The 26070-nt window shown below is 34.6% G+C and overlaps 2 protein-coding genes across 7 annotated transcripts in view; one reads left to right on the top strand and one right to left on the bottom strand.

The window, feature by feature from the left end:
* Positions 1–8901, top strand: part of LOC143451338 (WD repeat-containing protein on Y chromosome-like) — a 49533-nt gene extending 40632 nt beyond the window's left edge. For 5 of the 6 annotated variants that reach the window (XM_076951811.1, XM_076951809.1, XM_076951806.1 and 2 more), the window contains 4 exons: positions 3237–3448; positions 5649–5736; positions 5858–5969; positions 6108–8901. In XM_076951811.1, coding sequence (XP_076807926.1) covers positions 3237–3356 — 120 coding nt within the window. In that variant the 3' untranslated portion in view covers positions 3357–3448; positions 5649–5736; positions 5858–5969; positions 6108–8901. Of the gene's footprint in view, positions 1–3236; positions 3449–5645; positions 5737–5857; positions 5970–6107 lie in introns of all 6 variants that reach the window. The other variant, XM_076951805.1, reaches the window with a different exon arrangement.
* Positions 8902–13494: 4593 nt separating this feature from the next.
* LOC143452622 (Golgi apparatus protein 1-like) overlaps positions 13495–26070 on the bottom strand; it is a 43201-nt gene continuing 30625 nt past the window's right edge. Inside the window, exons 18-27 of the mRNA XM_076953663.1 lie at positions 23994–24085; positions 23668–23782; positions 23343–23507; positions 22988–23139; positions 18268–18466; positions 18052–18153; positions 17775–17873; positions 17282–17402; positions 16967–17073; positions 13495–16000 (exon numbers count right to left, since the gene is read on the bottom strand). Of these exons, the coding sequence (XP_076809778.1) occupies positions 15839–16000; positions 16967–17073; positions 17282–17402; positions 17775–17873; positions 18052–18153; positions 18268–18466; positions 22988–23139; positions 23343–23507; positions 23668–23782; positions 23994–24085 (1314 nt within the window). The 3' untranslated portion in view covers positions 13495–15838. The remainder of the gene's footprint in view (positions 16001–16966; positions 17074–17281; positions 17403–17774; positions 17874–18051; positions 18154–18267; positions 18467–22987; positions 23140–23342; positions 23508–23667; positions 23783–23993; positions 24086–26070) is intronic.

Here is a 26070-nt window from a genome sequence, read left to right as displayed (position 1 = left end):
CGAGTTTTGTTTTTACACGTCATTGTTTGAGTGATTGTTAAAGCTCAGTTTCTGCAAAATGTTTAAATCCTCCTTTTGTCGTCTTCTTTTCATCTTTCCGTCTTTTGTTAATAGTCGTAAGGAAACTAATATTTTGTTTTAAAGCACGAGGCAAAAGTTATCTAAGACGTAGTGAAGATGTGTTTAGTTAAAATGCTATTTCATAGGGTATTTTGTTACAAAAATACACCAAAAATCTGTACACCCCCAGTCCTGGAGTGCCAAAAAAGCCCGGTCTTGCTAGGGTTAAACCAACTGTAAAGATGTAAAAACGATATTTACAGTTTTAAGTTCTAATAAAATATAAACACATTTCAATCAAAATCATGCAAACGCATCCATAAAATGTCTCTCTTTCTCTCCCAATTCGTCATCAAACACGACTGTAGTATTTGTGCATGTCATTCCGCAACATTCCTAGCATGACGATGTGCATGTTAAGCCCGCTTTCCGACAAGAGCAGCGTCTGTTACATGATCCTTTGCAGCTACATCGAATGATTTTCAAGACATCTTCTGGTGCAGCAGTTACATCCGTCATCACTGGAGAAAACATGTCATCTTTCTTTTGCCAACCCCATGACAAGGGTTTCAAATCTGAGTTGCTTAAAGTTCTCCAAACTTTCAGCTGGTGATATACTCTGAGGCCGTGGTGATATGCAGCTCGTGGTGATAGTGGAAGGAGAGCTGGATCAACGTGAGAACAATTAGACATGACCATTTCCTCGTACTTCTGTTTCCTGATTTGCGATAAAGTATACGTAGACGAGTTTAACAATTCGAAGAACCGTATCGAAGCCCTGCCAACTTGGTCTGGAGACACGTCGTCTTCGTAGAAAACATCGGCAACATTTCGCAAACTGCTTGATTTCAACTTCTCAAATACAGATATCTTGCCGAATTTATGAACTGCTGAAGTTGTATCGCAGCCCGTAAAAGCATGAGCGAATAACAAGTACTCCAAAACAATAACATCTACCTTCGCAATAATATCTCTAACTCTGTAGCACTGTCTTTGCTGGCAGTTTTTCCCTCTTGTAATGTTTGTCAAGAAGATATCAGGATAGTCGCGGTGCATAGCATGATGCACTAGCAAGCAAAGGACATCAGTATCGTCGGAGTACACAGTTACAGGTGTCCCACCTACCGAATCAAAAGCAACTTGAACGATTGTTGTATCTGCATCACTAGGGCACAAATGAACTTTGAAACCATTCAACTCCAGTTGTTTCGATAAAGCCAACACAAATCTTTGTTTGTTTGTATAGTTTGAGAAAAAGATGTTCCTTTCAGTTGGGCAAGGATTTTGATTATTTAATTCAACAGTTTGAGACGTCGTACCAGAGCGTTTTTGATGGGTTGAATCTTTGGTTGACACCCTGTAGCCATCAAAAACAATAACATTGGCGCGCAAATGCTGAAAAAAACTGATGTACTTTTTGAAGATCTCATGGAACTTCTCATTCTTCTTCCAGTCACAACACCACAACAAGGCACCGCCATCAATAATTTTTGTGGAGTCCGGTTCTTTAGTCATTTCAACTTTGTCCAAGATGTGTGACTTTAGTTTTGATTTTTGCGCAGTTCGTAGTCCATGTTTGAACAGTGACATTGGGTACGGTGATAACTCGTAGAAGAAGTAGTCTGCAATTTCGTTTTCTGGCTTTCTCTCTATGACAACATCCAATCTCAAAAAGAGTATTAATGGATCAATGGTGATAGTATCATGGTCAATTTTCACACGGGAATAAAGGCTCTGTATAGTACGTATTTGCTTCTTCCTCTTGAAGGAATAGCTGGCAAAGGTTTTACCATCAAGTTCAGCTTGGATAGACGCCCCTATCTCCTCAGCTCGGTCACAGGTCACACTATTGTTGTCATCAACCAACCCTGAGTCTAGAGCCATAAGCTAAACTCCAACTTTAAATGGATTGTGTGAACGAAACCAGGTTTGTACTTTTTCAAAATCATCATTATCACGTTTGATTCTTCCAGCAAATGCCTCTTTGTGTTTATCATCAGAATTTGACAATGACGTGACTGTACTGAGTGCATCTGTCACTTCTGCACACCTGTGCATGGTTTTAGTCAACACCCTTAATACATTATCGGTCATGCCCTTGCCGATGACTCCGCCTTTTCCTTTTAGAGATTTCATGAGAATCTGTTCAATAGACAAATCAGTCCAGATTCCTGCCCATTGTTTGTTAGAACGCCTGACGGTTTGATTACCGTACATAAATTGCTGGTAGATATCTGGGTGACTTGTTTCCAATTCTGCAACTGTTTGAAGAACAGGCGATATGTTTTTGCATAATTGTTGTGGCCTGTGGCAGCAAATAAGTTCAGCATGCTTTTTGACGCAGAAATGTGTAGTAACCAGTCGCTTGTTCTCTCTGCTCGAATAAACTCCTGCACAACTGAAACGTAATTAACATAGCTCAACCACAGAGCTGATGTACGTGATTCCCGTGTGAGCTGCTCCTTTTTTTCCGTGAAGAATGCCATCATCTTATGCCCAATGTTGTCATTATTATGATCAGAAGGACTGTCTGAGTCATACAATTGACTGACCATAGTAAGCAAACAATAACATAATGAAGTTATAACGAACAACGACAGCTCTAATGGTGCCCCCCTCCCCCCCCCCGTCTTGCTCACTCTTACTCCCTGAAACAGATATATAATTCCTTTTTTATTTTCATTTATACCTTTTGCATCTATATCCTGCTTTTTTGTTGATAATTCATTAGTTTCTAGCCTTTTGTTCATATTTTTATGTTAAATTTTTTTACCTAATTTTTAACCTAATTTCAATTTTTACCCTTTGGCACGTTTTTGGTCATAACTTTTTTCCCCCAAGGTACAAAAAATGACAAAACCTATCATTGAAAAGCTGATAAAATTATCTTTCCAACAGTATATAATACGTCTTTATAAGAATTTTTTCTAGGTTGACCCATTTTTAGACCAAATTCTACAGGACTATATTTGCTTTGCCTACCTCCAGATCTTCCGTTGTGGGCCGGTCTTTGCCCTGCTGTCCCACAAACACATAAAGCAGGGATACTAAGTGTATCCGCTTTGCTGTCCGAGCAAAAAGTTTACCATCTTTAAGTCAACACAAATTGATCACTGGTGCTCAGCAAAGCAGATGTTCCGTAAAACTAATTTGACGTTTTTATATTCTTTTTTCAGCTTTGTTCAATGAGCAATTGGCAGAGATGCATAGCGATTGCCATTGAGCAACAGAACGCATTTCAAACTTCTGGTAGAGTTGTCTATAAACAATCGCCAGTCTTCCGGTATGTAGTCTAGGACTTCCATTTTGAGGAGAAGTCCAGGTATATTTTTAAAATATGCAAAGTCTGCATCTTGACTGAAGAAAGAAGTTCCTCTTCTCTAGTCAGGTACGCTGTTATCTTTGCATACCCATACAACTAACAAGTTTTAAGAAGAGTAATGCTTTATACCAACAACTCGAAAGAAACAAACTTGATGATAGCGAGGACAGCGATCTTTGCCTTTAGTGCATTAAATATTTCAAGAAATCAAGAGAAATTAGCGTATTTTTGTCAGTACATCAACAAATAAGACAGGTTTAATTAATGAGAATCATAATTGAGCCTATTCTGATGCTCCAATCTAAACACAAACGTTAACGTGTTAGCTACAACACTGTCACTATGCCAGAAATAGTGAAAAATGCTGAAATAAAAAAATAGCCTTATCTCGAAAGCTAGAACCAATTCATCAAAACCATTGCCAAATTCGGAATCAGCGACCTCAAATGACCCTGAATCCATTGCAAAATTGCTGGAAATTGCAACAATTTAACGACAATAGAAGGCTCTTGGATGTTTCGTCACAATTGAGTGCTAGTAATTCTTTTCACAGTGCATACGTATGCCTATATCAGTGAGTTGATTTCGTTGGTTGCCATTGAGTTTTGATGCCGTGGAAAGCATTGTTGGATAGGCTGAGCTTATCGCAACTTTGGTTTTGTGGTAATAAACACATAGCGTCATAACATCAAATTTTTAATATCGGTATAACTTACAGCATATACAGTAGTATTAATAATAAATATCGATATATCCTGTAGCTAAATATGGCTAAAGAAAATCGATTGAAAATTAACTACTGCACTTATATCTTATCATTCCAATGTAAGCCGCAGCTACTTTGGCGTTTTTTGCGGCTTATATTCAGAGGTGACATTTGAATAAGGGTGGTTTGTATTATGTGACGTCGCACAATGTAACCAAAATATATTTAAATAACCTTGAAATAGTATGCAGAAACTCTTATTTTGAATTTCCCTATAATTTCTTGCAATGGATTGTATGGATAAATTTCGGTAGAAAATTAATTCTATCCAACTTTATCTTCAACAGCAATAATAATTTTTTGGTGTCGCTTTCATCTGAGTGTGGCTTATCTTTATTTTTCCCTCCTTTTTGTGAGGTCTATATTCGAATAAGGTAATCAGTAGACTCTTACAGTATAACAACATGCACCGGGCCAATAGCGCGTTACGGTATCTGCGTCTGAATATTTCCGATTCTAGTTTAAACGATCAATTAATGTTTAATGACAACGGATAAGTTACCAAAAAGATAGCACTGCAGGCCTACTAGTATTGCGCGAATTCTCTTAGCCGCCAAGCTTTGAGAGATTAATTAACGTGGTCATAGGTTGTGTTGAAAAAACGTTTATTTGATCTCGTGACTATACGTATCGGAATACGCCTTTACATTCCCGATTCTTACTTGTAACTCTAAAAGTATTTTCGATATAACAACAGAACTTCGTTCATTTTTTATGTATATTTTCCCCTTATCCAAGTAAGGATAAAGACTTAATATTAATGGTCACGTGATCTGACAATAACAGCCCCGAGTCTGGCTTTACCATAAAGTTTTGGAAATTTAATGTGAATTTTTTACTTAGTTTATAATTCTAACCAAAGTTACTTCTAGCAGACGCAAATACCAAAAAAGCGCTTACACTTACTTTCAGATAATGTCCAAAGGGGATTCTCCGCTTTTAAATTTAAAACCTTAATATTTTCTCGATTTTTGCATCAATGTTCTTGGCAACCTTGGAGTTAAACGAAGGAAGTTTTTTCCATTCATAATTGTTAACCGAAAAATGATTAAATCAAACTGCTTATTCTGAGCAGATTTTTGTAAATTTTGTTTAATCTAAAAGTCATGCTGAGCTTATATAATATGTTAACCTAAATTCAAATGAATCGTCTGAGTAGTAGGCCTATGTAATGTAGGCGTTCTGATACAGTTTAGGTCACATGACTTCATTAGGTAAAATGAGTTCATTGAGTCTGAGGTGGCAGCGCATTTTAAGAATTTGAAGTCACTTGACTTCATAGGTTTAAACGAGTTTAAAACACAGTTTAGAATTTTAAGGTCAAATGAATTCATTGGGTCTGGGATTCCAGCACAGTTTAGGGTTTTAAGGTCACGTAACTTTTAAAAATGTTTGGAATCTCATCTTAAAGTAATTTTCACTTTAAGAACTCTTCTAAATAATCAATTTTATTTTATCATCGTATATTGATTTTACTATTATCACAATTTGGGACAGTAGAGCACGTGAGAAACATTGGACTCAAGAAGAGTGGCCCATACCCGAAACACTCGAAGCTGGCATGCCGAATATACCAAACAACCCAATTGTAAGCAGGGATATAATTGCTTTTCCTCCCCTTCACATCAAGTTAGGCTTGATGAAACAGTTTGTCAAAGCCTTATGTCTTGACAGTGAATGCTTTCATCAATTTGTTTATACTTTCCCAGCTTTGTCGTAAGAAAAAATTGAAGCGAGAGTGTTTGACGGGCCACAAATTCGTACACTCGTGCGTGAAAAAGAATTTCTCAAGAATATGAATGCCAAGAAGAAAGTAGCATGGTTGGTTTTTGTAGATGTCATAAAAAACTTCCTTGGGAACAAGAAGGCACAAAACTATGAAATTCTTGTATCCAAGATGCTCTTCGCTTTGCGTGATTTAGGATGCAAAATGAGCATCAAAGTTCATTTTCTGTTCAGCTACCTGGACAAATTCCCAGAAAACCTTGCGGCCGTCAGTGACTAACAGGGAGAACGATTCCACCAGGACCTCATGACGCTGGAAGAACGCTACCAAGGTCGATGGGACCGACATATGATGACCGATTACTGTTGGAGCATCAAACGTGACGGTCCTCAATAAGTCCACAAACGCAAAAGTTACAATGAGTTAAAATTTACCTACAGGCAGTTTCATATGGTTGACTGGAAAAAAAATTCACTCCGCGTCACCTACACTTTTTATAATATGTGAAACGATTTCAGCAAATTGCGTGGTGTTTTCAGTAATTTTTGCGTCTATGACGTCTATTGAATTATAAGTATATTATTTATTTGCAGCGCCTCCATTATCTGTTAGATTAGAAACTCCTTTTAGAATTAAAAAATTTCCTAGTTTAATTAGACTACAGTTGTCATCGTTAATAGACTTTATTTTAAATAATAAATCTGCAAAAGTATTAATAGAGGTTAAGCTATAAATATCAGATCTTTGTAATTGAATAGGACTAATTGATATAAATCGATTATAATTTCGTCGACCTATAACAGCTAATCTTAAACTATTACCTAAATTCCCATCAAAACGTAAAACATCATCTAAAAAAATTTCTGAAATTTTTTTGTTTAATCCATCAGTTTTAGCTTCAGTGTTAGCTACATTTTTATTACTAAAACCATTTGAATCCAAATCACCATTCATAATACCTACAGATTATGAGACTTCATTTTCAATTACTTTGATTTTAGTTTAAGTAGAAACATTTTTAGAAATTGTTCTGAATTTTGAGATAATACTCATCCTTTATCTGTCTTTATAATAAATGATTATAATAATTAATTTTGACCAATACTTAAGTGATTATCACAAACACATTAGACGTCACTATCTTTTGCCAGATTTTCATTATATGATAGTTGGTACAACAGGTTCAGGAAAGATTAACCTGTTAACAAATATGATTTTGAAAATGCTGAATTTTGAGAAATGTTCTAGTCATACTATTAATGTAGAATAAAATAAATAAAAATTTTTGAGAGGACAAAAAGGTAAAAAACTAGATTTTTTTAAACCCTGAAGAACTTATACCAGTAGAAGAATTTAATGACAAACAAAAGATAATAGTTTTTGATGATATATTGTTGGATAGCAAAAGCATGAATGAATTAAAAGAATATTTCTCCCTTTCCAGGAATACAAAATGACAATTGTATTTATCTAACACAATAATATTTTGAGACTCCAATATGTATTAGAAGAAATAGAAATTGTTTTTTATTTTTTTGAAAACATAATATTCCTGTAGGTAAATTTTAACTCATTTAAGTCTTATATATGCAATGTAACTATGTAATGCAATTTGATGGTTCATCTTTATTACGATTATTATCTTTCATATATTTATTATTTGCTTTAGCTTGTTTTTCTGCAATGTATGAAATACCACCTCTCATACCTTTTTCTATGAAATGATACTGATCAATATCTGAAATTAATTTCACATCTGCAATTTTAGTGCAGCACCCCATGAAAAAACGGGTGCTGTAAAATAATGACAAGAGTCTAATCCAAAATTTTGAAGACATGTTTTTCTGAATTTTTCAAATGCATCTGCTAGTATTGAAACATCAGATCTAAGATATAAATTATGATACTCATCCTTATTTTGTGAATTAAATGTTTCCCAAAGTTTTTTAGCATGTTCATAATCTTCATCTGCAATATATTTATCATTTAATTAACTATAAAATTCTTCTTTTCTTTCATTGCATGTTTCAAAACTATCCATGTAATCATCTGGATAAACACCTTTTTGTTTCATTAATGACGTTTCATCTCCAAATTTATTTATTGCATATTTGAAATCGTTATCATCTATTAAATTTTATAATAATTTTTTGAAAGATTCATTTATAAACTGAAAGGTATCAATAAATTTCAAATATTTTCCCAAGAAAAAAACTATGTATGTTTCAATATTGTTTGCCATTCGGCCTAGCCTCTCTAAATTTTACTATTTGTTGTATGATGAAATGCGAATCAAAACCTCTTAAATTTTGGGAAAATACAGATTTGTTATCAGTTATCTAAAATCAGATTACATTTGTTATGTGGTGCACCTCTGTATTTTCCTAACATGACAGTGGCCTATAACTTGTAATTTATCGCTGTTTTAAAGTTTTGTTATTATTGTAAAAATACGATCTATACGTACTGAAAGGATGTGCCGCGAGGAAGATTTTTCGAGTTCGTGCAAACCCGAATATCATGAAGGTCGACACGAACGAATCACGAATCTATTTGTATGAGAACCAAACAATAAAATTTCTTCCAAAATTTGTCAAGTTTTGCTTCTAAAATGACGTAATCGATAAACAAATCGCTTTCTTACGAAAAATAGTGTTTTAAAAACGATCGAAAAAGCAAAATCGATAAGAAAACGACCTTCATTGTAAGTACTGCTGACTCTAGTTTAGCATTGTCGGGAAACTAGATCATCATTTTTTACTAAAGTCAGTAAATTTACAAGTAATATTGTATTTGGGTTCGCCATTGTTGGTATTCGTGTTCGCTCGAATCTTCCATAAAGGCGATATTCGGCAAATCTATTCGAGTTTGGGTTCGTATCGGCCCATCCCTAATACGTAGTATGATACAAGTGTCTTTCGCTGATTGGCTCATATAGCGATATAAAAACTTAGGCTTGGTTCAAACCGCTCTCTTTTTCCCTTATCGATTATTCGGATTACAAAATAAAATGGATATGAAACTGTTTCTGATGTGACTACGACTATATTTCGGAAAATATAATAATTTAGAATTTATGAAGGTTGTACTGATTTAAAGAAACAATTAGAGATAGCATATGCAACGGAGTCAAAGATAAAATAGCACAGGAGTTCTAAAAGAGAGTAGTAGGCATAACACAGGTTTTAGATCTAGGGCTTTATTTTATAACCGACTTAATAATAATAGAATGTTGAATAATTGGGGTTGAATTTGATCGCGTTATCACAGGCGGGGTTTGTTTGTAGAAGAACGCAAATTATTTATACTTAATCCAGACAATCGGTGGAAAGGATGCCAAAATCTAACAATAAATAATGAGTAAACTACTAAATGTAAAGGTAATGTATAAAGAGCAACAAAAACATTACCACGAATATCAGGCTCACTTCGATGTACTGTATATCCCAAAAAATCCAGTGTTCCAATGCAAGAGTAAACGCGGAGATCTTGCTGTACCTATCCCAGAATTTCCCAGCAACGCCCTTAGCAACCATATAAATTGGTGGCCAAAACATGGCCACAACCATATTTTGGCTTTCCTACTGTGGCGATGACGAGGGCTATATTAATGTTTTTGGATGGCATAAAGACAAATGCTTTAATTTGTCGTTTGAAACTCCTTTTATCTGTTCTAATTTTGACTCCCTTGCTTATGCTGTCTCTTATTGTTTCTTTAAGTGTGCACAACGTTCATCAAGTCCAATTTAGTATATTCCAAAAAGTAGTCGTAATTACAGCAGAGGAAATTATCATGTACCATTTCCAAAACCACACTTTTCGGAAAGTCTTTCATGAGTCCAAATTTTTAACAAGCGACATTTGAAAAGAGAATTAAGCCAAAACTATTTCCTTTTTTTCATAGCCTTATCCTATAGCTAATCAGATTAGGCCATCAACTCTGCGTTACATGTGATGTGTCTCAAAATATCGACTTTGTAACCACTAACCATCAGAAAACACTTTTATGTTACAGAGATATTGTCAACAAGATAACTTCATAACATTCTAAATGTACTACAAGCACTTCAAAAGTAGGTTACTCTACCACACTGATACGTGACATAGTTAAACTGGACAGCTATGTATAGCCACGTAATGCAACATGCCTATATTTTAAATGACACATTTTTCTTAGCCAGAGAGCACACAATCGCGTACTAAAAACGCCAATTAATTATAATTATCTTAAACAGTGGTTCTCAAACTGGGGTCCGCGGTCCTTTTGGGGTCCGTGAGACAATTTTCTGGGACCGCGAAGCACCTTCCAAAAAAAACGGCACTACTTGCCATCAAGCCAAAAGCTCGAAACCGGTTGAATGTGATTCACGATATTAGGGTTGCGTTGTCCAAAACGGAACCAAACATAGCCGAACTGGTTGCAAAGAAGCAGGTAAACCCATCACAATGATACCATAATAACCAACGTGTTGTTTTGTGTTTATTTGTGTTGATTTTTAAGGGACCGTGAGACATTTAAAAAGTTGCTAGGAGACCGTTGCGTACGTTCTTTTAAAATAGTTTGAGAACCACTGATCTAAAAGATTACAACTCACTATTAAAATCGCCATAGCAGCATCGTAATTGAATTCTTGATACCGGTATTTAGACACTGAGGTTTTGTTTATTTTTGCATCTGAAGCACATATCTGGTTAAAATTGCCTCCGCTTGTTTGGTAGCTTTCTTCCTCCAGTATATTTTTGCTGCTTACTTGCAGGACTACCATCTTAGTCTGTCTGATGTGACAGATCTTTAACTAAATTTCTAAGCTTGGCAATGCCACGCAGAGGGTGTTTTTTGGTCTTCTCTTGTTGTTCTTTCTTCCCATGAGATACCCTGGTTAGTGTATACAAAAATTATCTGATTTATTGCAATCTGATCCTTAAGAATAATTAGAAGGTTGCGAATTCTGTCTAGAAATTTCCTAAACTTCCGTTGAATAGATTTTATAACATTAAATTCAGGGAATCTGATTAATTTTCACTATGAATGCTTTTCATTATTACTTCAGACAAACGCGAGAAATTATGACAATGTTACTGTTCATAAAAAAGGATTTTAAGAATCCAATTGCCACCAAAGCTCATCCCTTTATATTACAAGATCACTTAAAGAGATGGTTCTCATAGCTGTTATGATATATCTCTTTTATATTCATTCATTCTAAAATTATAGCATGCAACGGTTTATTTATAGGCTATATAGCCTACACTGAAGAAAAGTATTGAAGAAACAGAGTTCTAACTTGAGGCGCAATGCGCTTGTCAAAGAGGAAATATTTTGTACTCGCAGATTTATAGGATAAGTGTTAATTCTAACAAGGGGATCTTTAATAAAAAGAATAAGTATCAATCAACACTTCTATTTTAGACTGACAATACGGTTATTATGGGGTAAATCGTGCAGAAACATGTTTACCGATTAAGTTGTCAATCACACAGGGGTTATTTCCAATTTGGCGTATTCATAATGAAATGAAAACATGTTTTCGGAACAGGTTGTCAATCAACCATTCCCGAATTGGTTAACAGTTATGTCGTGAGCTGAGAATGTTTTATAGCAAATGTGATGTTAAGCAATAATAGGTCGGTAAATAGCAGGTACATATTTATAACATCACATCCTGAAAGACAATAGAAGCAGCGTCTTCCACCCATGTCAAATAACTGAGGTAAGTAGTCTATACAGTTTCTAATAGCAATCAATTTTTAACGTCTAAATAACAACCAATTGAATTGCAAGTTAGTACTCTGTAATGCAAGAACACCAAAACAATAGCTTAGGCCACCTCAAACTACTGTATCAAAATTTTTGATATTCTTTTCCAAATTCTAAGGTAGTATGGCGATTTTAATAGTGAATTGTAATAATTTAGACAATTGGCGTTTTTATTAAACGATTGTGTGTTCTCTAACTAGGAAAAATGTGTTATTTAAAATATGCGCGTGTTGCATTAGGCCTACATGGCCATACATACCTGTCCAGTTTAACTATGTCACGTATCCGTGTGGTAGAGTAACCCTCTTTTCAAGTGCTTGTAGTAGGCCTACGCTTGGAGCAGCGGTTCCCAAACTTTTCTAAAAATTTTGCCTGGTGGACCCTTTACAATTATTTTGATATTTCGCTGCCCTATAAAAACTTTGAATGCTATAGGAAAAATGCAAAAACCACACCAATGAAAAAAAAGCAAAAATTATCAAGTACGGTAAGCGTTTAATAAGATGGGTGCACTTGTTTTGCTGCACTTAACTCATCAATGTGTTGTTTGGTTTTGGATAGCGCAACTCTCATGTCGTGTACTACATCCACCCTCTAAAACTGCTTTAAAGCCTTAAAGACTAATTGTCATTGCAGACCCTCTGAAACTGCTTTAATAGAGTGTTACGAAGTTAGACGCGTTCTCGTTGACATAGTTTTGTAATGTAAAAGTGTTGTCAGATTGTTCGTACAGTAGTTACAGAGGAAATATCCTGTGACACATCGATATGCGATCGACATTTAGAACTGGTGGCCTCAGCTGATAGGCCATTACAAAAGCGATGAGAATTGATTTTGGTCTAATCGTTCCTCTTATAAAATCTCTCTTCTGGAAAAGCTGTCAGGCAAGAAGGATTCTTTGAAAAGTGTGTTTTTGGAAATGGTACATAATAATTTCTTCTGATCTTATTACAAAAAGCAATGCTTCCTGGCATATCTTTACCTGAAACCTTTTTCTGCCATAAAGTGCTAGTGCAAAATTTCTTAGAACAATAAGCGTAGCATATATAGATTTCTAAACATTCAATTTTGTTGGCAAACATTTCGGGGTAAAATCGTTTTGTTTTATGGGCCTTATAAAGTTACCAAAACACCTTTCTTTTAAGTGTTCGAAAGACGTTAGCTGCTGCTCTGCATTACAACACCACGGAACATTTTTGTCAGGGAAGTTTTAGCTATAACCTGGATGATTTTATGCATGTCTGTAAGGTCAATACAAATGTAAAGAAAAACCAACACTCTTACTTAATTGAATTTTTTATTTACAGCAAGTTATTAACGTCAAATATTTTAAAAGTGTTTTTAAACCAATATTTTGTGAAACATTCACGGTAAGTTATTCACATATACCGTAGCTGAAGAAGTTTAGTCTGAGGAAACGTATATTTTAATTTATCGTTTTACTCTAACTTGCGCTGGAACAAATGCGTTGTCAGTAACATCTATAACAGTGTGTAAATTTACAGTGGTGGTAATTGGCCGCATGTAAATCAATATTTACGAATTAGGAACTTATATAAATCTTTTTAGGCCTAAATTTACTTTCTGATCCGGGCGCACATTACGCTCTGCCTCCACACGGCCCTGGACATTACTGAAATCTGCTCTCTATGCGTAATGGTGTTTTATGCGCAGGGCAAAACACCGCATAAACTGGTTTATAGCAGAGATAAATTTAAAAAACGTTACTTTAAAGGCTTTTGTTGGAAAAATTATGAGCAAACACAAAAAAAAACAAAAATTTAAGTAATTTTTGGTGGATATAAGCCACCAGTTTAGTTACGCATGACTGAACAATTCGGCTCGATTCCCATAAATTCACAATGACTGATGCAATTTATTCATGAAATCCCACTGATACCCATTATCTGCAGTTAAAAAGTAACTGCGCAACAGACAATTCGGCTATTTCAATAAAAACGGGCTATGAAAAAAGCAGGGTAGGCTAGTTCCACATACATGATAACAAAAATACGTTTCGTAAATTGAAATACGATTACAGGTGTTTTATTGTAAATAGGATGTATTGTCATCCTACAAACTTTCATCGAAATCTGAATATCAATTTTAAAAAATAAAAGGTGAATTTAAATGAAATGGCCTTTACACACCTGGTATACACAGTTACACACGTTACGATATCGTTTCGCACATTTACACCATTGGAAGTTTAAAAGATGGCCTACATATACGACTTGAAATGATTCCAAAAGGCTTAAAGCCTCACCATAATTTTTATTTATTTAGCAATTAAAGCAATTAAACGATCGTTTGTAATTAGAATACTCGATTCCAATGTTGTTCCCGTCCATAACTTACTGCAGAGTGCGGCTAAATTTAACATTGAGATTATAAACAATAAATCACGTTCTAAAAAATACAATAATTTAAGCGATGTCTACATTCATATTTGAACATATGATGTTTTTCCATACCAAAACATGATATTTCATCATACAGCCAGATGCCAAAATAAAAATAAAATACAAATAGCAGTATACAAATACATTTCTGATTATATAATCCAAGGGTGGTTTGAAAGTAGGCTGCCGTACAGTAGAATTACATAAACATTTATAGATTCAGATGAAACCACTCCATAGTCAGTTAAAAACTTCACAAGAGTAGTGTTCTATTGGTATGAACTGATCACCAGACGTAACATAGCTTCATAAGTGACACTTTAAAACTTCACATTCGTAACGTTTACAATTAATTGCAATAAAGTCTATATTGCGGTATGTTACATTACTGCTGATAGAGCTTCCTAATGAATGAAAGGAGACTTTCAACGCAAAAAATCTTGACAGTAATATAACATATGAGTACAATAATCATAAGGCAAAGACACTTCAAAACAATAGTCATTTCTAAAATACAGAAAGCTTAGAAATATGCAATAACGATGTCACAGAAATATGTACAATTTACTTCTTGAAACTATAAAGAGGATAGCAAAGCCACCTTACTGTTTGATAAAGACAAACAGTTTTAAGATAATATAATACAGTCTGCAACTATATGGAATAACATTATCGAAAGTGAGGGGCAGTGCTAAACAAATTAACTTCACATCAAAGAAGAATTGTCCGTTAGTAAACCACACAAATTTTGTTAGTATGTAGTTGTTAAGCAATTACTGTCAAAAATGAAAAGCTAACTATGACACACCAAGTGGCAATTACAATGTTGCAATATGAAAATCATATGTGTTAAAGTAATTTGGATCTAATGTCTCCTAAGCAAACGTGGATATCAAGTACACCTGAGTACCAAAACATTAGCACTCTAGTACTTTCGAGTACCACAAAACTGGCATTCTATTACAATTTTTTTTTAAGTTTTAATTAACTTACAGACAACTCTACGTTGGTTTAAGGATACCTTGTCATATCACTATAAATATCTTTACAAAGAAATTAGGGTTTTGGAAGAAAGGATTAGTCTGGTACTAGCATCCTCTCTTCTACGTAGAATGTTTCAAGATACCATAGGGATTACATGTTCACATTTAATCCTTGGGGTTAGTAACGAAAAAATATCTCTTACAGAAAAATATTGTGTAAAGTTGAAAAACGACTGCTGATATTTCAAAAAATGCATTTTTATATAAAGAAAGTGCAACATTGGAAATGCCTACTGTTTGGCTGGATAGAATTAATAGACATACTGCATTACTGCTGTATATCTTGCGTATTTGGCAGAAAGATGTACAAAGATTTTTTTTAAAAAGAAAAGAGTGCTATTTCGCAAAAATAAGAAGCGTTGGTAACTGCAAGTTAACACAAAGCAATATTTAATTCAAAGGTCACACAGTAATTGCATTGGCTGCCAACAGCACGCAATAATGTTAACAAGAAACAAAGCTTTGTAATGTACAGCTTTCTCTTTGCTCATTCAAAGCAGGTTAAAGTTTGTAATATTTCCGTTTTAATAATGTCTTTGACATAGACAAGTAACCATTCAAATGTTTTATAGTATAAAGAAGTAATAATTACAATGAGAGAAAGCAATAAAATCTAGCAGGCTGTTGAGAGAAAGTAGACGTAAACTTAATTTCTTGGGAATAAATATTATTGGTTTAGTGAAAATTCCATACTTGAAATGTCAAGTGAAACTGGATAGTCATTTGGCAGATAGGTTGTCAAAAGTTTAGTAATGGGTTTGTCATCTTGTTTTTCTTTCTTGGCTAACTCTTTTTGTAAATCTTCCACACATTATTCCAATGACAAGAAGAAATAATATAATCAAGAAAAAAAGAGACAGTATATAGCTGGAATGCTCGGACTCTATAATATGTTGCGCGACGTCACCAATTCCTTTAATATCCTATGTAAACAAAATTAAAAAAGCATTTACACTATACCATAATCCACTAACATTTTTAACCAAATAATAAACATATGTATATAAACAATAATCATACATTAGTTATATAACAGATGAAACTCACATTTTCAGTACAAAAATAATTACAACACCATTACATATTGTTTTATCTATAAAAACAATTTCTCTTGTAAATGCTAAAACATAAAAATTTCTTTTACATTTAATACAGATAAATGACTTTCAATGAATACATCCTCCTAGGTTGGCCAATATAACATAACTTAAAATATAACCAATTTATGGTTGATTCGGAAGTAACCTTCATTTTGCAACTTTTTCATGGTCACTGCCCAGCACTAAGAAACCCTAAGCGTAAGAAAACCATACCCTACCTTGTAATTTAAAGTTGATATCTCTGAGCATATTTAGCCAAATGCTTGAAAAGTTTAGGTTAACACTCTTTGAAAAAATTGCCTTTTTGTTTTCCTGAGGTTAACTTTGTCAAGCAAAGCAAATGCGAAAAACAATAACACTATACACAAAATAAAAACATCAACACAATACCAAACCAACTTAAAATTTCATGGTGACCAATCACTTGAAAATTTCTGCACTTTGTGTTCGTCAGCAGCTAAATCAGCTACATAACATTATGAGTTTAGGACAAGCAGTCCGCACATGTTTTATTTAGTTTTTTACAGTTTTGAGTGAATAAACTTCCAATGTGTTCAATTGGTATTAAATTAAAAAAATCAAGCTTGGCATAAGTTCTATCATTTGATAGCATATACGACTACGTGCCATGTCGTGGTCGCTGTTGTCAACGTCATAATTGACCAACCATGCACAGAAAAGTACAAATGGCAAAAATATAACTGAAAGTTAATGCAGCTAGTAGCTACACATTTATAATGATTAACAAACGTTATCTTGATAGCACTACTTAAACTTATGCTCACTTACCTTGGAAGCAACTTCCCACATGGCTTTTCTACTTTTTATCTCTTCTTCACAGTCTCTGCTGATATGAGATTTTCCATCGTTCGACACGCGAAGAAGGCATGTGATCACTGCAACAATTTTAACGTGCGATCTAGCATGCTTTTATTGAGAGAAATTTTAATCAAAATTTGACATTGCTTTTAGTGTTGAGTCTCATACTTGCATTAAAATGTGTTTTCATAAATCCTACATTGGTTAAACAGAATATGGTTGTGTAATAATGAATGAATGCGATATTGTGAAAAAACAACAATCTTTTGTTACAATCTTGCTTACATCTTCCGTGACCTTCAGGAATGTTATAACAGAACTTAGCTAAATCTTCTACACATGCTTGATGTAAAACAGGGTCAGCCATGATGTCTGATTTACCCTCTGCAAGTAACCGGGCGACTTCCTTCAAACAAAGAAATTTTTTACTGAAGAACAAATCATTGAGAGTTATGACTCATTCGCATAACAAACACAAGAGCCAAAGTAGTAGAAAATGGATTTAGTAATCAGACATTTCAGTCAATATTACAACCCTGACCAATATAATGGGGAAGGGGAAAACAGCTATATGGTTAGGTTTATAACTGTGTAGTTGGAGAAAAAATAATTGTAAGAACTTGGGAACACTAGATCAAACAGCGTATAGTTGTTCTCCATTACAATGAGAAATACCTGTAGTATTGACAAAAGTGCCTGATTAAAAATATGCTTTCTAAATTTTTATTATTATACTATAATACCAATTCTAGGAGAAATTTCCCAATACAAAACATACCACCATACACTTTTCATCATTTGACAGAGCATTATCGTAATACTGTTTCTTTAAACACTCTACCACATTTCCATTATCAGGATGGCACAATGACGTAATCTGTAAAATTAATAAAATTAGTTCTAACTTTAGGAAAATACTTTAGGATTTTTAATTTTGTTAGGGTTGGGTTGGTTGTTGCCAAAGATTAGGAAGGCTACCAACCACAAAAAAGGCAGATAAAATCACTTCTAAATCTGGCTGATTTATACTGGTCATACCCAAACACAATACTCACAGATCGTATACAATTCAAAGTGAGTTGTGGATCTAATGCATAGTCTTTTTCTTGCTCTTTCATAACAAAAAGAAGATGGTTGTAGCATGAATCGCTAAGCTCCTGTAGCATGAAAACAAACCTTAAAAGTCACATTGCACATAAAAACGTTTTAAAAATACAGTTCTGAAGAAGCCAACAGATTTATATAGATCTACCTGAAATTAAAACATTTACCTGGGTTCGAAAATGCTTTTTTAAGCAAGCATAGATAATACCATGTGGATCTTCACCTTTTTTGTGCATGTTTTCAACACTGTCAGACTCAGCATTGCAAAATAATTTAATGTCATTGTCACAATTATCCATAAGATCCGGATTCAAGCTTATATCAGAAAACATTTCTTTTTCACGCTCATTGACAACAAACCGACATCTAAAAAAATGTTGCTTTACGATGAAGCTATGTTTTTAATACAAACAACTGATATAATTTTCTTTTTACTGGATGCTTTACACTGATTAAAGTGAAATTACACCATGTTATTACATGAAAGCATTTCACTTCGGATTGTTTAGCAATGTTAGCACCAGCTACCCTTTGCTATAAACTATAAATACGTATTTGTCTCATATATAGTGAAGGCTTATAATTAACTCAAATTTGTTCAACTAGGACTTTGGTTAACATGAAGTTTGTTGTCCACAGGTTATAATTAGCATCCTCTGTCTAGCAGTTGGTTGAAAAATAATTTATTGTAACTGAGCATCATGTTAATTTGCTTTGTTAACGGGTTTCTGTAATTGTAAGTTAATGATGTCAAACAATATTTCGGCATTCTACAACTTAAAACATCTCAATCTTATAACTCCCACATGAACTCTAGTGAAAAACATTTAACATCCCGAGTCGAAGCTGTCACAACCTTGTGGTTCTCTTTCATATGAGCTGTCATCCAAACCACACAGAGCATGTATTCCATGGAAGGGTTGTAGATAGAGCAGCCGGCTTCGAGCAGACTTGGTAGGTATGTGTATTGCGACACCAAACAGGTGCGCGGTAGTCGTCGAGTAGACTAGGGCTAAAGGTAGCGTTTGAAGAGTAGCAGCCCCGCACCCGAGGCTTGAACCAACCAGTCTTCTTATTAAGACGGCCAAGGATGTGAGTTTTTTGTATAGTGGCTTAAAGGTGTCAATGAGACTTGAGCAAGCTGTCTAAAGTTACGCCAAGGTATATGGGGTAGGACAAAAGAGCACATATGTCACAACTTCAAGCTCACGTTTTGCTTCCTTGTTATTAAAGTGGAAGTATGCCGATAGCGTTTTGATTTTTCTGAGCTTTCAATCCCCAATTCTGGAGGTAATTCAATGAAGTAGTCATGTCTTTGCAAAGAGTTCCCTCCAATGTTTTCTTTGAAAGCACAATCGCCAGGTTGTCTGCATTGGCATATCCTATAGTATGATAATAATCTTTTTTTCAGACTGAGGGAAGTCTTTGCACGACTTAAGCCTGGCAATAAATTATCATTGCTCGAGCAAGCCTTGCTGCAAATTTCGATGGCCAAATATATTTATTATATTTTTTTGATGTTTTATGTAGTATTGCTTGAATTTAAAATTGTCCACCAGGCCCACTAAACTGTATTGTACTGTAGATTAAAGAATAATGTCTGCTGTACTTGAGCGACATCGTGTTGTGTGAGTCATGCATGTATTTGTTAAAGAAAGGGTGAACACTGATTCTTGTAGGACGCCATTCTTGATCCATCGCAGCTTGCTTTCCTGTTGTGGTTGGTAGTGAAGGTAAACCTGCAATTATTATAGACTATTTCTATGATCATACCTACGACGTGCGTGTCTGGGTGCAAAGTAGATAATGCTACGAAGACATACTGTATCATAGGCAGCTGTGAGATCTTTAAGTACAGTGTGGGTATTTGTCATAGCTTCAAAGCTGCCCTCAATGCCCTGGGTTATAAGGGTGACCTTATTTACAATTGATTTCCCCGGTCGAAACCCAGCCTGCTCCCATGGAGAGCAGGGAATCATAATAGGGTGTGATCAAGTGTTCAAGGATCTTGGAGGGGACTCACAAAAGTGGTATAGGACGGGTCACCTAATAGGTTTTGACGCTTTGGGATGACGACTACAAGGATTCTTCTTCTAATTTGAATGATTTTATGGTGTCGCAGACAGGAAGACAAAAAGCTACATAGACAAAGCTTCACACCAGGGCCAGCATGCAGTATAAGCATTGGGCAAGTATTGTCCGGGTCACGGGCCTTACTTGGCTTTGTTTGTGGCCCAGAGGTTAAAAAGCTTATACAGACCTACGCAGTAGATAAAAACAACCAGCGTAACGTAAATAATTAATGTAACAAATTTAAGAGAGAAAAATGCAGTTAGACCATAGTAAGGTGACTACAAAAAGCTTTTGGTACTACATGATGACCTCCTATGCTAGCTTTGGTTTGGACAAAGGTACTATAAACAGCTACAGTAGAATCTGGTTTATACAATCAACTGCCCTGGACGGATTTACATCAAAACTGTTTTGGATAGAATTTCCCTATTCATTCCCAATTATGAAAAATCGCGGTAAACACATCCGGCCATTCCCATTATTTGATTTGATTCCCCATGCATGGAAATTGTTCTTCACTGTGTTTAAAGATAATGAGTATAAATAAAATCAAAAACTCTCTGTAGGTAATTGCCCATTCAGTGCAAAGAAGCAATAGCCAATTAAGAAATATAAAATCAAGCAGATTGTTTTATAACATCAGTCATTGTAGTTAAAGCAATTTGTAATTAAAACCGAAGCATTCTTTCTACTGCAGCTAATGGTTTGTTTGTTTTAGCTTACATTGGAAAATGAAAAAATCATGACAGGATAAAACAGCCGCTGAAAAGCTTGCATTTCTTGACCGCTTCAAAACTTGGATTTGCCAACGTTTCCCTGCAAGGCTTGTTAAAAAAAATTAGGCTGCCATACGTGTTGCAAAACTTCCAAGGAGCAGAGTAAAACGTAAAAGGTCAAGGAAAGATGAGGAAGTGGAAAAGGCCCTCCCTGCTTGGTTCAAATTTATTCACCAAAGGAAAGCTAAAGTTAGTATTCCAATTCTTATGCACAAAGCAAACAAAATTGTTGAAACTGAGCTGAACAAATAAATTTCAAGGCCACTGAAGGACGATATTTTATCTGTGAAAGCAGCGATTTGTTTTTACATTCATTATTTTGAAAAGTTTGTCATTTTGTTGTCTTTCTAGGTCTACAGGATTGTGTTTAAATTTTTTTCTGTACAATTTTTTTCATTTTTTAGGTGAAATAGTTGAAGGCATACCAGGGCAAATGAATTCTGTTGTACAACAACAAAACGTATCCTTAAAACTTATTCACCAGAAAAACTCTACAAAACAACGAAACTGCAATTTATGTCTGTGTTCAGCCAGAAAGTAAGCACGAAGACAAAAAGAAAGAAAAAAGCAAAAGACCAAGTAATGATACTGGTTACTTCCAACATGAATGGTGACGAAGAGAAGCTGTTGCTCATCTCAAAATCCAAAAATGCCTGGATAAAAATGACCATCTTTGACAACCGGTTTAATTCTGAGTGTGCGTCTGCAGAATGAGGGAAGAAAGCAAAGTGGCTTCATAATGGATTGAAAGCTCAGCTTGAAAATCTAGCACGTCTTTTAGAAACATCTCACTGCATTTTCTTCCACTGTATACAACACCAGTTTTGGAACCTGCGATACAGGCATAATCAGGTCAATGAAACGCTATTTCTGGTATGGGGTGCGTCACAAACTCTTTGATATCCTTGATGATATACCTGATCCTGGACTTGTGGCTCAGACTATGACAAAATGCATTACCTTTGGAGGCCATACACATTATCAAGTAACCTGAGTCAAGGTTAAAGATGCAACTATTGTAAATGGTTGGAAGAAAGGAGGTTTCCTTACCAATGAATTGACCGATAATTTCCTTGCTTCCACTACCTGTTTTGCTAAGCGGAGAGGAGTTTGGGAATTGAGTCACCGTAGATGATGACGCTTTTATACCATGCAAGAAGTCACTGAGGAACTCGTTTCCACAATAAAGGCGACAACAAACCAGACGAAGAAACCTTGTTGTGTAGATTTTTTTGTGTTGAATAAATATAATACTGTACATTGATTGCTTTTTATCTCCAAGGGGATTTTTTAGTTACAGCTTGGGAAAAAACGGTTATTGCAATTTACAAACACCACTTATTACATTCAAAATTGACTGATCCCGATGAATAGTAATTGAACATTATCGGACGTGCTATGTTTTATGCCATTATGACACTATAATGTCGCTTTTAAATGAAACAATTCAAATACTTTTATCAAAACGGATATCTAAGAAAACGCTGTAATTCTTTGTTAAAAACACATACCGTATTTTCTTGAATAGAAACAGCGGTTACTATTTTTTTATTTTTGAACGTTTTGTGCGGCTTCTATTCGATGGCGACTTCTATTTTTATTACATGAAGTACCGGTAGTGTTGATTAAGTGACAATAAAATTCTGCGCTTACTTTTGACAGAAAGGTTTTATTCTATTACTATCCGATCACTACTGTAATGTGACAACTGCTGTTTTTCGCATGAGCAAGCTCTCAATGACTAGCCTTTACATTACACCGAAGCGATTTCATCATTGTCTTCTGCGACTTCTATGCAAGGGCGGCTTCTATTGTTTATTTTTAATCAAACCTTGCAGTTTCTATTCGAGGGCGGCTTATATTCAAGGGCAGTTTCTATTCAAGAAAATACGGTATATAAGGCTATTGTCCCTAAGTTAAGATGATGGTTATTAGCTGTAAATTATTCCAACTGTTTTTTAATCAAAGCTTCAGATAACTCAAAATTATTTAATCAGTCCCTTTGACAATGAGTAAACAAGCTTAGACTAAAACCAACTTTTGTGTGAGTTTTGACTTTAGGTTGAGCAAACACTCAACTACTGATTGTGGATCACCAAGTTGTAAACTATCCATGCAGTGTTGTTTGATATCAGCCTTGCATGTTCTCATCAAGCTAAAATCTAATTTCGGATTAATACTTTCTTCTTTCTGAAATAGTAAAAATAGTACTGGTCAGGACCTAAAACGGTGAAGAAAATTAAATCCCTGTTATGTTTCTTATTAGACTCCAGTTAAAGATAATTACGTTTGCATTGCAAACTAATTTTTGTAATTATAGATATTTAAGCTCATGAATATTGTACCAAGAGTGAATAACACATAAACATCAATATGTTTTTTTCGTTACATACCTCAAAATTGTATAGGTGTAAATGGCAAGGACTGCTCAAATCCACTTGATTTTCTCTCAAGCACTCAATGACTTTAGCACTTCCAGATTTGATATTGTGACAATATTTGTCAATATCATGTTGACAACTAGTTTTTAGTTCGGGATTCAGCTCTATATTTTTATGCTGTACAAAACATAATACCTGCTTAAAGACACAGCAGTTTTGCTAACAAGTAATAAAATACTTCAACTCAAAAAGGTTTTAACATAATTTGGTAGATGTATTGATTTAACTGTCACCAATTTAGACCTGATGACTTAATCAAACAGAATTTCTAACCCACCATTGTTAAGCTATCAACGTTAACCTCTTCCATGCAAGCTGAGGAAATGGGACTTTCTGTTTTTCTTAAAACAGCATTGCGTATATTTTCACTCAAGCACTTCACAACATCAGCTCTAACAATTTTTGCAATACAAATTAAGTTTATTCAGCTTTTATTAATAATTAAAATTTGTATTTTACAAAGAAAATGAGTTTCATATTTAATATACGCAAATCAATTTATTAGTTGATTTTCTTACAAAGATTGGTAATAAATATAGTGTTTTTAGCTCATTAACCATAAAAAATAATGATAAATAAGACAGCATATTAGAGAAAACTTACTTAGTTTTCACTGAATCTCTGCAATAACTGGTGACATCCTGCTGACAAGCTTTTAAAAATTTTAAACTGAATTTGTAATCTTTCATCTCAATCTAGTAAAGAAAGAAAAAATATTTTTGAGGAAACACTGATCAGAAAAAACTAAAATATACATAAAAAGGAGAGTTTATTCAACAGTGAGCAATTAGACGAGGGGTCTGTAGAAATTTTTCAGGGGTTACGTCAACGTTGTGATAAACTTTAGGGAATCAATTAAAAAGAATTCAAATACTCTCAAATACAAAAAAGAAACTCTCCCATAAACCATATGTAATAAGCTGTCCAATGAATTCGCATAGCGTTTGGAGAGGCGAATGGATACAACAAAGATTAATTGCGCTCTTGGAAATCCTATGAGTAATCAAGGGTTAACAATTGGAAACAGTTAAAGCCAAGCTTTATTATTTGGACATAATAGGCATATCTAATGTAAAACGCCATGGCTCTAGAATTGTTCAGCTGGCAAACAAATTTTCTACTCAGGCATCCATCCAACAGTTTCCGCTTTGGAGGGTGTAGAAATATTACAGCTTGGCAAGTTTGACACAATAAAATACGAAAAGCTGCAGACAGATTGTGAAAAAGTTTAAACAGCAGACTTGGAAGAAACTTAAACAAAAGTTGAAGTCAAAATATAAAACGACTAGTTAAGTATTCTGACAAACCATCCGCAAACTAAAAGATAAAAGCATAACTTGATGCAAAATCTATTGAACAACAACAAAGTGGCTTCCTAACCAATGGCAAAGATACCATTGGCAGATGGAGAGAATACTTTATAAAGATCTGTTAAACCCTGTTGCATAAAAGTCAACTGAAACACAACCAATATCATTTTGAGAAGAAAGTAATGTTACTGAGGCTGAAGTTGTACGATCACTGAAAGTACTTGGTTGTCGATTATAAAAAATCTGACCTTAAATGCTTAAGGTCATAAATCAAGAAGGTATTCTCCAGTGGACTCGTGTGTGTGTGAAGTTGCATAGACTTTTACGAAAAACAGAATTTCAGAGGCATTTCTCTGTTTAGTCTACATGGTAAGGTGCATGGTAATAGCAAAATAAATGTCTTAAAAATGGATGCTTCAGTCACAGCATAATGACACACTTTCGTTGTTATTAGAGCACAAAGAGTCAAATTTTCACTCTCAAGCAATTTTTGAGGTATTGAGAACGCACTAAAGACATTAACAGTTCGAGTCTGTTTGACCAGTATCAAGTCAAAAGCAGATATGCTGAACTCAACGAAAACCGTGTGTGTCACTTCCTGACTTTATAATTGACCTGAACTCGATACACAGGTACAGGCTTGGTAAAAAGTGTGTAGTGGTTGGAAACAGTAGGAATAGTCATTTGTTATTTAGAGATGATCTGGTTCTCAGTAGGTTTTGGAAGTAGAGAAAGTTTTTCCAATTACAAAAAAACAAAACAAACTTCAGCAAAAACAACTAACCAGTATATAATCTTAAAAAATGTGTGTATGGATTTGAAGTGCAAAGCTGGGAAGTGTGTCAATCTACTAATAACTGCAGCAAGTGTTGTGGATGGCTGGACATCAGGTTGTCTGACATAACTTTTGTTCCCAATCACTGTATAATTATGGAGCACAAATGGCCAAAATCTTAAAGTTACAAGGTTTCAATTGTGTACAAAAAGATGTAATGCAGCCGACAGTCATTCAAATTTAACAGTCACTCTAACCTTAAATAAATTTTAGAAGGACACTTCAGTGTGAATCAACCTTCTTGCACCATTTATGAATATAAGGCAAATTCAGTAGGTTTGTAGTAGCAAGCAAAAAATAATTATCAGGCACAATTAACAATGATTTATAAATACCAATATTGATTTACTTTTTAGGGAGATTTTTCTACAAAAAGACTGTAAGAACAAGATCAAAGTACAGTAAAATTTATTTGCATGTAAAATGTGTTGGGCATTGTCATTTTATCGGTAAGCATTACTTCATGTGATTTTCCTGGAAGTCTCTATCCTTTGCCAAAATTTTTCCTAAAACTGATTTAAATGTTGCTACTGAG

This window comes from Clavelina lepadiformis, chromosome 4 (genome assembly GCF_947623445.1).
Source record: "Clavelina lepadiformis chromosome 4, kaClaLepa1.1, whole genome shotgun sequence".
Lineage (NCBI taxonomy): Eukaryota > Metazoa > Chordata > Ascidiacea > Aplousobranchia > Clavelinidae > Clavelina > Clavelina lepadiformis.
The sequence above is the reverse complement of the archived record's forward strand: the minus strand, read 5'-3'. Positions and strand labels throughout refer to the sequence as shown.